General features: G+C 42.6%; 1 protein-coding gene across 1 annotated transcript in view; it reads right to left on the bottom strand.

Moving 5' to 3' along the window:
* Window positions 1–17,063, bottom strand: part of GRAMD1A (GRAM domain containing 1A) — a 63,405-nt gene that overhangs the window by 21,487 nt on the left and 24,855 nt on the right. The window contains 8 exon segments of the mRNA XM_087876387.1: window positions 345–523; window positions 525–775; window positions 4,596–4,749; window positions 5,591–5,706; window positions 6,825–6,905; window positions 11,482–11,577; window positions 11,662–11,765; window positions 14,902–14,986. Coding sequence (XP_087732513.1) covers window positions 345–523; window positions 525–775; window positions 4,596–4,749; window positions 5,591–5,706; window positions 6,825–6,905; window positions 11,482–11,577; window positions 11,662–11,765; window positions 14,902–14,986 — 1,066 coding nt within the window.

Genomic DNA, 17,063 nt, shown 5'->3' with positions numbered 1-17,063 from the left:
TTGATCTATTCATTTCTGCACATTCTAATATTTCCTTAATAACATTCTCATTCATAGGGATCTCTACGACTTTCTTTCCAACAGACTATGGATTAGGCTTTTTACTATGATCTGGGAAGGAGGAAGGTCGTGCCTCTAGCAATCAGGGAAGTTTGTACTTGGCTGTTTATGCAATGGCCTCCCAAATATTTATCCAATACATCAACTGGAAACCAGTTTATGGAAGTCTAAGCAAATAAGACAGAAAACAGCAGCCTCCTTTGTTTTTCCAATGTAAACTCTTTGCCTGAACTTTGCTCCCAAATATCCACCGAGGATGTGATTTGAACCGGTTTCTCACTTACCTGTGAATTTGCGTTGGTCCAAAAAGCTGTGTATGAACTGGGAGTCGCTGAAGAGCATTTGCTGCAGCCTCTCGGCTCCAACATGATACACGGCATTGATCAGGAGCCGCCCTGGCAAGTCCGTGAAGAAGGCTTCCACCTCAGCTGGAGAAGGAAGGAAGAACGAGAGATGGTCGGATTAGATCTCCTAATCTAAAATCTGGGAGAATCCAGGCAGGATGGCGGTTGCCCTCACCTTCATCTTGTGTGGAAGAGGAGGAATTGCTCATGTCGGTGGGGAGTTCTTCACTGGGAGGCAGGTCCCCCTCCAGGGGGGACACAGCAGACCCTTGCACCAAATCTTCCAGAGGGGGGTCTGTGGCTGAGGTCACTGTGTGGCTGGATGAAGCATCCATTTGGCTGTCAGTGTTGTCCTCCGGATCTTCTGCCAGCTACAAGGGAAACAAGTCGGCATTAGATTCAACCCAGGTAAGCTTTGGAGGTCGGCTCCATTTGAAATTGCACATTTGGTCACAATTTGACGTTCAGCATCTGGACAGCGAATGAGATATCAGCCAAAATATTTGCTATTTTAAGCCATGGTGGCGCAGTGGTTAGAACACAGCATTGCAGGCTAGTTCTGCCCACTGCCAGCAGTTCAATCCTGACTGGCTCAAGGTTGACTCAGCTTTCTATCCTTCCAAGGTCGGAAAGTAAAAATGAGGACCCAGATTGTTGGGGGCAAGATGCTGTCTCTGTAAACTGCTTAGAGAGGGCTCTAAAGCCCTGTGAAGCACTATGTAAGTCTAAGTGCTATTGCTATTTGATACATTCTTGTCACCAAGCATGCAGCAGAAGGTAAAACAGGTAGTCCTTGACTTACAACATTTTTGTTTAGTGACTGTTTGAAGTGACAGTGACACCGAAAAAGTCCTTTTACAATATTCAATGGGACTCATTTCTACATAAACATGTATTGGGCTATAAATAATTTTCAGAGCTAAAATCTCTCTCCTTTGTAAGTTGCAGTAGAGTTAGAATCACAAAACCATTTTAGCTAGATGTGTTTCAATAGATCGGCTTCATTTTTAAGGATTCTGAAATATCCTTGGACATTTCCCAAAACTGTGAAAAACAATCACAGAATGTGTTGGGTTTTTGTATTCTTTTCTTTAGCTGCTTAAAAAAGGAAGTATTATTAGACCAGGTATCTAAAAATACTCTTGATAGTCAAAACTAAACTGAAAATTTTCACCTGTTTGGGCAGCCGGAGAAAAAGGCTTTTATTCGGAGGCATGAAATCAAACATAATTAATTTCCACTCAAAAATTATTTTAATTAATGGGAGAGCTTCCCATTTTCCTTCATGGGCTCTGTGTTGTCTTTACTTAAAGTTGAGAGTTTGATGTCTGTATAACATGGACAAGCTAAAACCTTTATTTTAAAATAGTTTTATGCTGTTCTTTGCAACATTCAAGTTATTGATGGGTGTGTGAAGCATATAAACTTATGAAGCAGAGGTATAAAAAATAGTATGGCGCATAGGAACAATTGTAGTATTTTCATCTGGGTCTTTTAATAGTTCAAAGGGATTCATTTCACTGCACCCAAGAATAGAGACTCTTAGCTAGACTGTTACTGCATGTGCTTTGCACACTAAATGTTCCAGAATTAATTCCTAGCATTTCTAAGTGGAACTAGAAAAGACTTTTCTTTAGAAATACTGTTGTGGCCCGCCAGCAGATCTGGCAGCAGATTCAGACAGTGAGGAGGTTGGGGACGAACATGGGCCAGTCCTGGATTCTAGGGAAGGCTCTGATGTGGGTTCTGCGTTGGAGGCAGAGATGGGGCCAGGGCCGTCTGACAGTTGTCAGCTGCCTTTGGAGTCAGACATCCGTGAGGCAGAAGAACAGCTGGATCCTGTTCCCAGTGTGCGCATGCTCAGAGCTGCCAGGAGAAGGGAACAGCTAAGGAACAAGGGTCGACTCAGGAGTAAAGCCACAGATGGACGGTGAATGGCCCCTCCCATAGGGAATAAAGAGGAGCAAAGGGGAGGAGAGTTTGCAGGAGATAAATAGTTCATTTGGGTAAAGATCTGTTCCTGCATTCTTGCCAAGTATTGTCGGTTACAGTGTGGCGTCTGAAAAGACATTGGCCTGGCCACTCTCCAAGCCTGATAAAGGTCGGTAATTGTGAACTATCTTAAAAGACTAGGGGAGAGGAAAGACTTTGCTGGAGAGGAATTCACTGTAAATTAAATAAAAGGGGTTTATCGGGACGAGGACTCGGCTTCGTGCTGCTGGGGAAGCTTAGGTCAGAACAGTTACATCATATCTCTGGGGAATATTGACCAATAGTTAGAATCTACACTACCTTCCTGTATTTCAAAGATTCAGTTAAAACCCTTCACAAGCTAGGTGGAGGTTAATTTGGGTTCTGTTTAAGATGCTCCATTGGTTCTTCTAGTTGCAAGTGGCTGTTGGACATTGGCACCACAGCAGGAATCCATGTTACAGCATCTCTGATAAATCTAGCTGTCTTTTGAATTACATCCAACATAAGGAAGCCTATTTCCAGTTTAACTGGTTCTATATTTTTTTTAACGTTCAGTTGGAATCTGGCTTGCTATAACTCAGAACCTTAATATTTCATGTCCTGTCCTTGGGAACTATGGTAGAGTAAGTCTCCATCATCTGTGTGGCAGACTTTCAGATATTTAAAGAGTGTGTCAGAGTATATTCATCAACTGGAATAGGGCATAGCAACAGGTCAGCCAACAAGAGCTATTTGGTAACTGAAACATACCCTCTTTCCCCCAAAATAAGACATCCCCGGATAATAAGCCCAATCAGGCTTTTGAGCGCATGGCAATAAGGCCAAGTGCTTATGTCTAGTTTAATGAGAAGAAAGACTAGGGGAGACATGATAGCAGTGTTCCAATATCTCAGGGATTGCCACAAAGAAGAGGGAGTCAAGCTATTCTCCAAAGCCCCTGAGGGTAGAACAAGAAGCAATGGGTGGAAACTAATCAAGGAGAGAAGCAACTTAGAACTAAGGAGAAATTTCCTGACAGTTAGAACAATTAATCAGTGGAACGACTTGCCTCCAGAAGTTGTGAATGCTCCAACACTGGAAATTTTTAAGAAGATGTTGGATAACCATTTGTCTGAAGTGGTGTAGGGTTTCCTGCCTGGGCAGGGGGTTGGACTAGAAGACCTCCAAGGTCCCTTCCAACTCTTGTTATTCTATTTCTATTTATTTCAGGGTTCAAAAAAATATAAGAGAGGGTCTTATTTTCAGGGAAACGTGGTAGTATTTGTTGTATGGGAACGTAAGAGAGAGTTTGGAGCCTGGGTGTGGCTTAACTGTTCTGTATATAAGTTTGAGGACACTAGCTTCTCCCACCTCCATTTTGACTCCTCCATTTTGACTCCTCCATTTTGTCTTCTCCATTTTGTGCTGTGTTTGTACTTGCTATTTCTCTTCCCTACAACGTGGAAAAACCTACAAGGGTATTGTATGCCTTATGCGTTGTTATGTATATAAAGACATTTTGAATCCTGCTTAATAGTCTGATTGTGTGTGCTGCAACTAACTCTGACAGAGTGCTGTCCTATTCTCAGTCTTCCGTTCTCAAGCTTAAACATTCCCAAACAACCGAACAACCTAGCACTGATGATGTTACACACTGACATAATACTTTGGGTAATGAAAGATCTGCAAGAAAACAACCAAGCTCAGAGAGCACCAACAATCCCTCAAATAAACAACCTTAAACAGTTTCTTCTTCCTCAAAACGACTTTGTTTCTACGTTTTGGATTTCCTCACTCCTCATCTCTGAACTTATTTCAGTTTATTTGATTCTTTCTTCAGTGATCCAGTTCTGCTCCATAAAGCTTTCCCATGAATATTGTCTTTTAGATCCTTTCATTTAACCCCAAGAGGATAAGGTTTTGGAGATAGATAACCCATAAACATCATGCAACCTTCTGAAGAATCTCCAAGATTACACTGTTGAAATTTGGTGGGGTGATTTTTCTCTCTCTCTCTCGCCTTCCACCTACAAATAGGTGGTAAAATAAGTGCATTAAAATATGCAAAACAAACGAGATTTCTGGGGAGGGGAGAGGAAATTATGCAGAGCAGGTAATATTCAAGAGGAGAACGGAAAGGTTTGCAATCATCTTAGGGCAAATAGTTCTTATGGGAGGCAAAATCTAGGAATGGACCTTCATAACATTCCAGCTGTCTTCTGAATCCCCTGTCCTCACCGATGTGGTCCCATCACTGCTACTGGCCAGTGAGTTGATGCTATGACTGGTGTCCCTTTTGTCCAGCAAGGGACTGGTGTCCAGCTTGAGCTCAGTGTTGCAGCGGGATGTCAGCTCTGTCAGGTCAATATCATCTCCAATTTCTTTCTGGCTTCTGTTGTGAGAGAGATAAAAGACAGGGAGATTTAAAAGGAATCTTTTGGACCAGCAAGGCTCATTTATGGAAGGATCAACCTTGAGAAAGGCTGCACGCCATCTCCTGCAAATGGCGAAGAGGTAGAGAAGAGGTATGGCTACAGTAGTGGCCAAAATTGTGGAAAACCTTTTGGAAAAAGTGTATTTTTGAGGTTGGATGGCTAATAACATCACTTTTTTTTTTTTTTTAGAGTTTCAAGATAATCATATTCCACTGCTAGAATGCCCTGGGAATAGCCCAGACCTTCACCCAATTGAAAATCTATGGAGCCGACTAAAGAAACTTGTTAGTCAGAAGTGACTAACAGAAGTGACCCAGCAATAAAACCCAGTTAATAGAAGCAATCATTCAATATTGGTTTCACATTATAACAGCTGCAGAACTCAAAGATTTGGTTCACTCCATGGGAAGACGTTGTAAGGCTGTAATTCATGCTAAAGGTTACCCAACTAAGTATTAACTGACATGGTGATCATTTTTGTATATCTCATTTTTTTCTATGGTGATAATTTTTGCATATCTCGTTTTTTTCTATGTGTTTCACTTTTCTCCTTTATACTGTAACTGCTATTCTAACAGCAAATTCTTCATAAAAGTTATTGCATTACATTCTTGATTAAATTATCTTTCCATTGATATATCATTTTATGGTACTATTTAAAAAAAAGTGGTGTCATTAGCTCGTTTTAGAAAATACACTTTCCTCAAAAGGTTTCCACAATTTTGGCCACTACTGTACAGGTTCCATTCCCTGACCCGGGTGAAAACTGTCTTATCCACAGGACAGGTAGATACTCACCCCAAGCCATTAAGGTCATCAATGGGAGAAACGTAATCATCATCTTCACTGGTCAAGCCAAGTTCAGAACCGTAGCATTGATGGACAATGTGCCAAAGTTCTCGCGGGGGCAATGTCTAATGGCAATAGAAGAACACGGCATTAAGAGAGGAAACTAAGAAGCGGATAGATAGCACAGCTACTGAGGAGCTTATCACAGTAAGTCAACATTTGTTTCCATCGTGGGTTGCTGAGCAAGGTGCAATTGACTGGGTTCATATATTGCACAATAGCACAAAATATGGTTTTCAGACTGTAACGGCTGCATTTGTGCAACGTATTTAAGTATAGGGAGTCACGGAGATGAATTTGGAGGAGGGACCGAGAAGCTATTAAGGCAACAGAAAGTACAGAAAAGAAGCATGCATTAAATCCAGGAAGATGGGAAAGTACAGGGAGTCCTCCACTTACGACCGCAATTGAGCCCAACTGTTGCTAAGTCAAACACTTGTTAAGTGAATTTTGCCCCATTTTACAACCTTTCTTTTTTTAAAAAAAATTTTTTTTTTGAACACAAACAAACGTACAATGTAAATACATGTAAAAACACGTACATATACATCAATATAATACATACACAAAGAAAAAAGAAAAAACTATCCTAAGAAGCTATCATATCGGTCGTTGTTTTCTAATTTACCTGTTGTTTCTTTATTTAAAAGTTTGCATTTCTGCTTGTTTGTACCTTAACATAATTGTGCATTCCTAAGCATAGTTTTCTGCAATTCGTACTAACTATTCATAACTATCATCCTACTGTTTTCCTCATGTGCCACTTTCTGTACTCCTATTCAAGTTTTCCTAACATTTTATTTTACTGGCCCTATCTTTCCCTCCAGCCATGAGTACCATCTTTGCCAAACTGTATAATAATCGGTATCTTCCTTCTCTTGAAGCTCTTTAGTGAGTCTATCCACTTCTGCACATTTGGTTATTTTTGCAATTATTTTTGCTTCTGTTGGTAGTAATTCGGATTTCCAATTTTGGGCGTACAGTATGGGTGCTGCTGTTAAAATGTGAATAATAAGGTATTTTATCTCCTTAGTATATTGTGGTGTAGTCATTCCAAATAGAAAAAATTCCGGTTTCATCTGGGACAACCATGATCTGGATGACTGAGAATCTCCATAGGTCAAATCTGATCTACCACTCTCCAAAAAAATCATAGGTGGCTTCTCCCCTTGTCTGTCCATACCTTATCCAGAAGTGCGTTCTGCCAAAGGCGAAAGATGAGCATGAAGCATCGGTCACGGGCACCAAAGGATGTGAAGAAATGCTGGGAACCACAAAGAATAAGGTTAAGACTGGTGCCCCCAAAATAAGTTTGACTGTGCGGAACTTTCATAGCTTCTGTGTTGCATTTAAGCTATGGATTTCCTCAGGAACTTTTGCTTTCTGAAAATTACTGAAAACATAACTATTTTGGAGGGTTTAGGATGAGCAATGGGACACCCATACTTGATTGATATCAATCTACTAAGTTCTATTGATGTGCTTTAATATTTTACCATTGATCTTTCAATGGAATGGCCTTTCTTTTATGGTCTTATTTACTGCGGAGAATCTGATTGATTTAATTACCGATAATAGGTCGATAGGTTAAGTTATCGTAAGTTAAGTTAAGTTTACTTTATTGTCATTGCACCTCATACAACGAAAATAAATGCCATCTTCAGTGTACATTATAACAGCAGAAGACTAAAGCACTGTTATTAACTGTTATTAACATCAAGCTGTCTGCAATTACTGTAAGTTCAAATCTCACCAGGCTCAAGGTTGACTCAGCGTTCTATCCTTTCTAAGGTAGGTAAAATGAGGACCCAGATTGTGGGGGCAATAAGCTGACTTTGTATAAATATACAAAAGTATGAAGGCTATTGCTTAACGCATTGTAAGCCGCCCTGAGTCTCCGGAGAAGGGCGGCATATAAATCATTTTTTTTAAAAAAAATACAAACACACATCCTTCATATTTGAATTGAAAACCCCTGATACTGCATTAATATTGCACTATACAGTAGAATTCAATATAGTTACTGCCCTGAGATAGAAGCTGTTTTTCAGCCTTGTCCTTGTTTTTATTATCCTGTACCGTCTGCCAGATGGTAACAGTTCAAAAAAAGAGTGCCCAGGATGTGATGGATCCTTAAGAATGTCTTCAACTTTCTTAAGGCAGCGGGAGCTATAAAGCTCTTCCAAAAAGGGGAGAGATAGGTAGGTAGGTAGACAGAAAGACAAAGGAATGGAATTTATCCACGTGGACATGCACATTTGATCACGGAGCTGCAAGGACATTTCCTTATCACAGATGATCTCCAGGAGACAATCTATGTTCTTGCTCCTTCTGTTCACACAGATGGGTGAATTTCAACAGTGGGAAGATAACAGTGGTGAAATCCTCCGGTGTGTGCTACCAGTTTGCTGTAAGTTTGACTTAAGAAGGTAAGTAGAATAGCGAGGGGGAGGGAAACAGCTGTGCCGCGCAATTTAGATTCGCTAGAAAGCAGGATTTAGCTAATCTAAATCGCGCGGCACAGCTGATTGTAAGAAATACCGGTTCATCCCAAACCAGTAGCATTTTTTTACTACCAGTTCAGGCGAAATGGTAGCTTTTATTACTACCAGTTCGGGCGAAACGGTAGCTTTTATTACTACCGGTTCGGGTGGACCAGTCCGAACCAGTAACATTTCACCCCTGGAAGATAACCCTTTAACTATGTAGACCAGTGTTGCTCTTCCAGACATGACTGAACTACAACTCCCAGCATCCCCCAGTAGAAGTCATATTATCGCCACATGGTTCCTGGGAGATAATAGCTCAGCCGTGTTTCTCAACCTTGCCAACTTTATGAAATGGGGAATGCTGGCATTTGAGATCCACGTGTTTTAGAAGATGCCAAGGTTGAGAAATACTGTTCTAGCAGATCAGCATATTTTCGATTCACGGAAATTTGCTTCCTGCCTCAAGAGTGTGCAATGCATTCTTGCATGAGTAACACACCGAAAGAGTACAGTGATCTCAGGCAAGAAACAACGATAGGTTTTCTTTGAAATGGGCTCCGCTGTTTCACACGGCAAACCTCAACACCAGAAGAAAACATCAGAGGCATCTGAGCAAACTTAAAGATTACAAGTCCTCCCTGGCTGTCTAAACCACAATTGTTGGTGGAAGATTGTAATCTCAAGGCTTCCTGGATGTGCATATCTTTCAGGCCACTTGCAAAGACTGTGCATTGGTTTTGCTAAAGTATGCAGTCACAGGTCATTAAACTCCGCAAAGGAAGGATGGTTCTAGGTAAAAATGATTTTCTAGCGGTAGGGACACACCCATTTTCCTTTGGAATTCTTTGTACCCGATGTGCTTTCTCTTTTCTAGGACATTGCCCTGCTGGTTAGGGCCATAAGTCAGGAAGAGATACCTCTGAGATAAAGGCCTCACCCTGGCTCAGCAAAGATGCCAAAAGAACTTAGGAAATCTAGGAACGGGAATGAGGCAGGGAGAAACCAAAAGTACTTCTTCAAAAGACAGCTGGATTTTGTTTTTTTCCTTGAAGAAGGCACTTCGTTTCTTCCGTTCTAAAGAAGCTTCAAAGGAATTAATTGAAATTAAGATGAAAAACTGAAATGTAAAACTGAACAAAATTGAAATGTTAGTAAACGATGTAAGTAAGAATGAAATGAAATATAAGTAAGAAATAAAAGAGAAGAAAGATGTTGTTAAAGGTAAAATAGATTAAGGATTGGAAGGCCAACTCAGCAAAGGCTTTAAGGTAAAAATGGAATAAGATGAAATATATTGTTAATAATTAAAAAGAGGAGGAGAATTCTGAGAAATATATTTAATAAATGGAGGAAAAGTCGGGGTTGCCTGGACACCATAGTGGAAAATAGTAAATTAAAAATGAATACAGCAATAGAAAGAGACGAAAGAAGGAATAGAGGGATGGAAGGAAGGGACAAAGAGAGAGAGGAATGGAAGAAAGGGAAGAGGGGAGGAAGGGAGGGAGGGGAAATATGAGTAGGAGAAAAGGTTAGATAGGGAGAAAGAGAGGAGGAGGGGGAGAAAGGAAGGGGAAGTAGGGAAAGAGTGGGAGAGAGGGAAAGAAGAAAGTAGGAAGAATAAAAGAAGGGAGGGCGACGGAAGAGAATGAGAAGAAAGATTGCTGTACAATAAAAAAGATGAAATGGAAGAAAGGCAACCCCGAACGTGTGTAAATGTATTAGGATAAAGAATGAATTATTAAAAAGTAAAAAAGAATAAATAGGAGTAAAAATAGAGAAATTAGAATTTGAGGGCGAATGAAGATGTTGTTTATATAAATAAACATAGAAATATTAAGGTATGATTTAAAAATATGGGAAAAGATGATTTTGGCAGAAATTGTAACTATGTAAAATATATTTGGATACGATCAGTTGTATAAGATATGATATGGCCAATACTTTGTTCATAAAATATGCGGGTGAATGGGGGGGAGGGGGAGAGAGAGAAAAAATCAATAAAACGTGATTTAAAAAAAAATAAAGAAGCTTCTTCAATGAGAAGTGAAACATCTTCTTCAAGGAAAAAAGCAAAGAAAAGTCGGGTTGCCTTTTGAAAAAGCATCTTCGGGACATGGACCATGACCGAGGACTGTGATGGTAAACCTATGGCATGGGGGCCACAGGTGGCACGCTGAGCCATATCGGTGGGCACGCAAGCATTGCCCTAGTTCAGCTACAGTGCGCATGTGTGCACCGGCAAGCTGATTTTCGGGCCTTCCGGGTCCACCGGAAGTCGGGAAACAGGCTATTTCTGGCCTCTAGAGGGCCTCCGGGGGTGGGGAAGGCTCGTTTTTCACTCTCCCCAGGCTCGAGGCTTTCTAGGGGGTGGGGTGCATTGCATTATGGGTGTGGACACCCACACGCACAACTCCCCCCCGCTCCCCACGCTTTTGGCACGCGATGGCAAAAAGGTTAGCCATCACTGACCTAGGATGACTGAGAATATCTATAGACAGTGAGATGGGAGAGAAAGAAGAGGAACAAGTCAATAACAGTGAGTTATCAGTCAGTTAGGCTCTCTTCTTGCACAAAATTGCCTCATTTCCTAGGAAGAAAGATAACCCAGATTCACGGGTAAAAATCTATTCAAATATTTACACCATGCAGAAGGTCCATCATGTGCCCCCAAAGCTTTGAAAAGTCAGGAAAAGAGAACAGGAAGCTGGGACAGAGAAAGGCTGAAAATTCTTTGGTTGGGCTCCAGACACCCTGTTTTTTTTCCCAGTGGTACTGAGCATTCGTGTGTAGCTTCAGAATGGCTATTCTGGGGAATTTTGGGAGATGAAGTCCACACATCTTCATATTGCTACTGTTGAGAAACACTGGTCTAGAACAAGGATGGGAAGTCTCCAGGGGTGGGTTTCTACCAGTTCGCACCGGTTCAGGTGAACCGGTAGCGGTAATTTGGCCTGGGTCGCCAAACTGGTAGCGACCACTGGCTGGCTACTCCCCCGAACCAGTAGCCCGGTCACTGCTCGCTTTCCCTGCCCACCCACACAGCGTCCCAGACCTTCAGAGGTCGCCGAAAAAGCCGCTGCCATCGCTCCCATTGCCTGCTGCGTCATGCTCGGACTGACGTATCCCATTGCCTGCTGCATCAGTCCGAGCACCAGACTAGCCATGCCCAGTTCCTGCAACCATTCATGGTAATCAGTAAGAACAGATTACAAATAAAGCCCAGTTTTACAACACCTGAAGAAAATCAGAGACTGGGGCCCCTTTGCTGGCAGATTATAAAATGCAGCATCTTGGAAATGATAATTATCTATCCCCAGGCTTGGATTCTTAGGGGATATGCAACGGTCTCACCTTCTCGGTCTCTGTGCAAATCTGAATGGCGTTGGGGATCAGCTTGGCGGTTTTCTCCTTCTTAATGCATATCACCTCCTTGAGCTGGATGGAGATCTATCATGGAAGGTGACACAGAGGTCAGTGGCCAGGAGAGGAAGAGCTAAAAGCAATCAGAAGAGTCCTGGATGGAGCATTTACCGTGGTCTCCCATCGAAAGATATTGCTGTAGAAGCAGATCCAATTCTCCGATAGATAAAGCCGTCCTTGAAGGAGGATGTCACGCTGCAACGCACAGGAGTAATCTAAGGAGTCAGGAGATGTTGGGGGTGGGTGGGTGGCATGGAAAGGAAGACACAGAAACTACAAATTAAAATTAGGAGATTATCCTTGCAGCCTGGTACTAAGGGGGCTGCAGGTGCAGAGATACTCATCCAAGTTCCGACACTTTTATTTCAGATACAGGGTAATCCTCAATTTATGACTGCAACTCAGCCCAAAATTAGGGTTGTAAATCCTGCCCAGTCATTAAGAGGATCATCACATGACTATTTGACTTTTTTGCATGGTCATATAGCAGACACGGTGGTTGCTATGCAAATGGTGCAATTTTTAAAGTGAACCAATTGTCCACCATGGGCAGAAACGAGAAGTAAAACACCAATTTCCAATTTGACAGAAATGAGAAGTAAACATCAATTTCCTGGGTGGAAAAAAAAATGTTGTCGATTGTGGTCACATGCAAATGGCCGCAAATGGAAATTGGTTTTGCCCAAAATGCAATTTTGTAACATGGGGTGGTGGGGGTGGACACAGCAATAGCCATTGGAACTTCAGATCTGGAGTATTTTTCCATCATAACTTTGAATCGTTGCTAAGCAACTGCTTGCACGTTCAGGCCTACCTGTACATTGGCTATGCTCACACACTGAGCAACTTAGTTGGGAACCCAGTTTTATGTCCCACCCTCTGAACTACAAACTAAACCGACACCAGTGGTGAAATTCAGCCGGTTCAATCCGGCTTGGGTGAACCGGTAGCGCCGGGAGGCTCTGCCCACCCGCCCAGATGTCATCATGTCCCATTTTTGACCCTCTGCACATGCGCAGAAGGCTCTACACATGTGTGGAGGAGGTGCACGCGAGCGCTCACATTTGTAACCGGTAGCGAAAGTAAGTAAATTTCACCCCTGACCGACACACAACACTAACTATGCCACCAAAACACTATCCTAGGCAGTGGTGAAATGTAAAATTTGTTACTACCAATTCTGTGGGCGTGGCTTGGCGGTGGGGATAATGTGACTGGGTGGGCGTGGCCAAGTTTTTTGTTTTTTTTTTTTACTTTTAAAAGCATTTTTTCTACAACCTTAAGAGGTTGCAGAAAAAAATGCTTTTAGAAGCCTCTGACGATCAGGCAACTCAGCTGGGATCGTCAGAGGCTTTTTTTTTTACTTTTAAAAGCATTTTTTCAGCCGAAGAGGTTGCAGGAAAAAATGCTTTTAAAAGTTAAAAAAACAGCCTCTGATGATCGCGCGGCTCAGCTGGGCATGGGGGGGGAAGGGATTTTTGCTACTGGTTCTCTGAACCACCCGCTGCCATCGCTACCGGATCGGGAGATCCGGTCCGAACCGGGAGCATTTCACCCCTGATCCTAGGCAAAGCTAAAATCAGCTGTGTTTTTTGCACGTCACACAACTGCAGCAGTGGACTTTGTAACTGATAGCCAGAGATAGCCAGCAATCAAAAAAGAAGAAGAAAAAAAAAGGAAGGCTGAACATGGCTGTGACAATAACAATTACGAACCACCAGTGCTTTTGAAAAACCTGAGGCATGCAAACATGCCTAAACATGATAACTCCAGTTCTTTCCCCTTATAATTCCATCCTTTGCAACCCTCTGGAATGTCGAGTTATTTGAAGACTATCATAAACCTCTGAAGTGGCAAGCATTCCAGGGTTGGAAATTACCCACAGGACTTCCAGCTCCCAACCCAGGGGTGCTATTCAGCAGGTTCTGACAGGTTCTGGAGAACTGGTAGCGGAAATTTTGAGTAGTTTGGAGAACCGTCAAGTGCCACCTCTGGCTGGCTCCAGAGTGGGGTGGGAATGAAGATTTTGCAGTATCCTTCCCCTGCCACGCCCACAGAACCGGTAGTAAAAAAATTTGAATTTCACCACTGCCCGAAACTGAAAGAAAGATGAGGAGAAACACTGAATTTTTCCCCCCTTGCCGTTTCATTATTTCCCACACTTTCCAAAGTTGTTCCCAATCGTTCCCCAATGATTTATTCCACCATCTTTACGCAGTCATCAATGAGTGATAACCAATTGTGTCATCAAGTCGGTGTTAACTCTTAGCAACCGCATAGGTAGATTTTTCTCTTAGATGATCTGACCCTAACTAGGTCTTTCAGGTCTTCCAAGGATGGAGCCATCGCCACTCGAACTGAGTCCTTACACCTTTGCTGATGGTTGTCCTCTTTCCAAGTGTTAGAGTCTTCTCCAGAGATCTGGGTCTTCACACTATGTGTCCAAAGTAGAATAATTTAAGCCTGATCATTTGTGCTTCAAGTGACAGCACTGGATTTGCTTTGTTTGAAAGTCCATTTGTGTTCTTGGCTATCCGTAGTATTCTCAGGAGCTTTCGCCAACTCCAAAGTGTCAATACCCTTTTTCTCCTGCTTCTTCAAAGTCCAACTTAGCCTTCCATTGAGGTCATACAGAATACCCTTGCCTATTCTGACCTATATAAAGTCAGATTTTATTTTCCTGGGCTCCAAAATCACTGCCGATTAAAATTAAAAGACGCTTGCTCCTGGGGGGGAAAGCTATGGCAAATCTAGACAGCATACTAGAAAGCAGAGACATCACCCTGCCAACAAAAGTGCGTATAGTCAAGGCTATGGTTTTCCCAGTTGCAATGTATGGCTGTGAAAGTTGGACCATAAGGAAGGCTGAGCGTCAAAGAATTGAGGCCTTTGAACTATGGTGCTGGAGAAGACTCCTGCGAGTCCCTTGGACTGCAAGGCGATCAAACCGGTCAGTCCTAGAGGAGATCAACCCTGACTGCTCTTTAGATGACCAGATCCTGAAGATGAAACTCAAATACTTTGGCCACCTAATGAGAAGGAAGGACTCACTGGAGAAGAGCCTAATGCTGGGAAAGATGGAGGGCAAAAGAAGAAAGGGATGGCAGAGAAGGAGGTGGCTGGATGGAGTCACTAAAGCAGTTGGCGTGAGCTTAAATGGACTCCGGGGGATGGTAGAGGACAGAAAGGCCTGGAGGAATGTTGTCCATGGGGTCGTGATGGGTCGGACACAACTTCGCAACTAATAACAACAAGCTCCGGTAAGTGATTCTATTTGCTCAGTTCACCCACCCTGTTATTTAGATCCAAGCACAAGCCATTCCCAACCCTTATCTCCTCTCATGGCCTCACCTACAAGAAGACGCTCAGCTTCAGGCAGCCCTTTGAAGATCCTGCGAAAGTCTTCGTTGCGTTGCTTGTAGGTGGGACTCAGCATCTGCCAATACATATAAACAGAGGCCTTAGGATGATTTGACCTTCTTACCGTCAAGCTCAACCAGCCTTTCCAGCCTGGCACACACTCCAGATGATTTAGACAATCAACAACACAGTCACATCTGCTGGACTAGGTCCTTTCTGGACAAAATGCCCAATTCAGAGAAGAAGATCTACAGTATATAGCCACTTCTACCACTTTATAGGGAAGTACCATGTTTCCCCCAAAATAAGACCTGGTCTTATTTTCTTTTGGGCTCCAAAATAAGCACTAGGGCTTATTTTTTGGGGGGGGGTCTTTTTCCCCCCCATGTAGTTTAAGAGGACATGGGAGGCCCACCCACTTCAGCATGTGCCCCGCACCAGCTTACCTCAGGGCCCCCTCAACCAGGCCACCCACGCCCCAATACCTGTCTCGCCTCACTTCCCTGAGGTAAGTCAGTACGGAGGGCATGGGACAGCTCCACCCCCGCCTCACCTCAGGGCCAGGGCACCACAAGCAACCAGAAGGAATGGGTGGCTGGCCAGCTGCACAGGCACTTAAGTAGAGCTTATTTGGGGGATAAGGTTTATATTAGGCGCACGGGCAAAAAACATGGTAGGGCTTATTTTCAGGATAGGTTTTATTTTCAGAGAAACACGGTAGGTTCTAGGCAAGAAATTTGCTATATGGGTCTGACAGTAATGTTTTCACCAAGTAGATAAGAGTTGCAAAAGAATGAGATTGTGTCTGTTATTACTTTTTAAAAAGACGTTAATCCTGCCCTTCCTGAAACTTTGATTTGGGGCTTTACCGATTAGATAGATTTGTTGTTATAGAAATGGCTAGTTTATACTATTATGTAAAAGTAAAAAAGTTGAGGTTAGATGTTAATGCCTTATTCTACTGCACCAAAGGAGTCGGAAGTCAATGCCTTTTTTTAAAATTTGATTTATATGCCGCCCTTCTCCGGAGACTCAGGGCGGCTTACAATGCGTTAAGCAATAGCCTTCATTCTTTTGTATATTTATACAAAGTCAGCTTATTGCCCCCACAACTGGGTCCTCAATTTATCTACCTTAGAAAGGATGGAAGGCTGAGTCAACCTTGAGCCTTGGCGAGATTCGAACCTGCAGTAATTGCAGGCAGCTGTTCTTAATAACAGGGTGCTTTAGACCACTGTACTACCAAGGCTCTTTTTTTTTCTTTTTCCCCCTGCTTTCCCCCACTATCTATTTCCCTTTTCCCTTCCCAAATTTCCCTACTATTTTCTTTTGTATTCTCTTTGTATGCTATATTATAAAATAATAAAAAATTGTATAATAATAAAAAAGACTGCCCACAGTGCTTGGTAATGAAGATCTGAAAATAGCTCTTTCCTGCACTATACTATTTTTGCTAGGTTCACACAACACTCTGAGGCTGATTACTAAAACTAACCCATTTTCTGGATTCTGTACAATACACTGGACCCGAAATGAGCCAAGCAGGTCGAATTCATAACATAGGCCAACCCACAAAACCAAAATAAAACACCTATTAACAAAAGTTAACACACTGCGCTAGTGTTATATCTTTAGTTGGTCTGTTTATATGGTGGTGTGAACTCAACAGCTGATTGATTATCTGTTGCTATGTGAAACAGGGGCTGATTATCTCAAGGAGGGAAAAAGAGAGGTCCTGAACAAAATCAAGGGCATGAATTGTGAACTGGGTGCCTCAATCCCTTGTTACTTGTTAGATTTATATCTTGACTTGTGTTTAGAAGCATAAAGGTGCATACATAGCATTGTCCTATTTTTCTCCCATAACAAACCAGTAATGAAGATAGGGTTGACAAGGGAAGACTGGCCCAAAGTTATCCAGGAAGCTTCTGTGGCTGAGAACTAGAATGTGTTTCTCTCCACTCCTAGTCCAGCATCTTCTCCATTACTCCACGGTGGCCATTACTCCACAGTGGCTCTTGGGCTGAGGCAGGGGGACTCACCCCAAAGAGCTTCCATGGCTCAAGAACCTAGATTTGAACCTGGATCTTCTCACTCCTCATCCAGCATCCTCACCACTCTCCCACACTGGTTCTTGGCCTGAGAGAGAGGGA

Source organism: Pantherophis guttatus, chromosome 10, assembly GCF_059756535.1.
Source record: "Pantherophis guttatus breed Tessera chromosome 10, ASM5975653v1, whole genome shotgun sequence".
Classification (NCBI taxonomy): domain Eukaryota; kingdom Metazoa; phylum Chordata; class Lepidosauria; order Squamata; family Colubridae; genus Pantherophis; species Pantherophis guttatus.
This window is presented reverse-complemented; position numbering and strand designations above follow the sequence as displayed.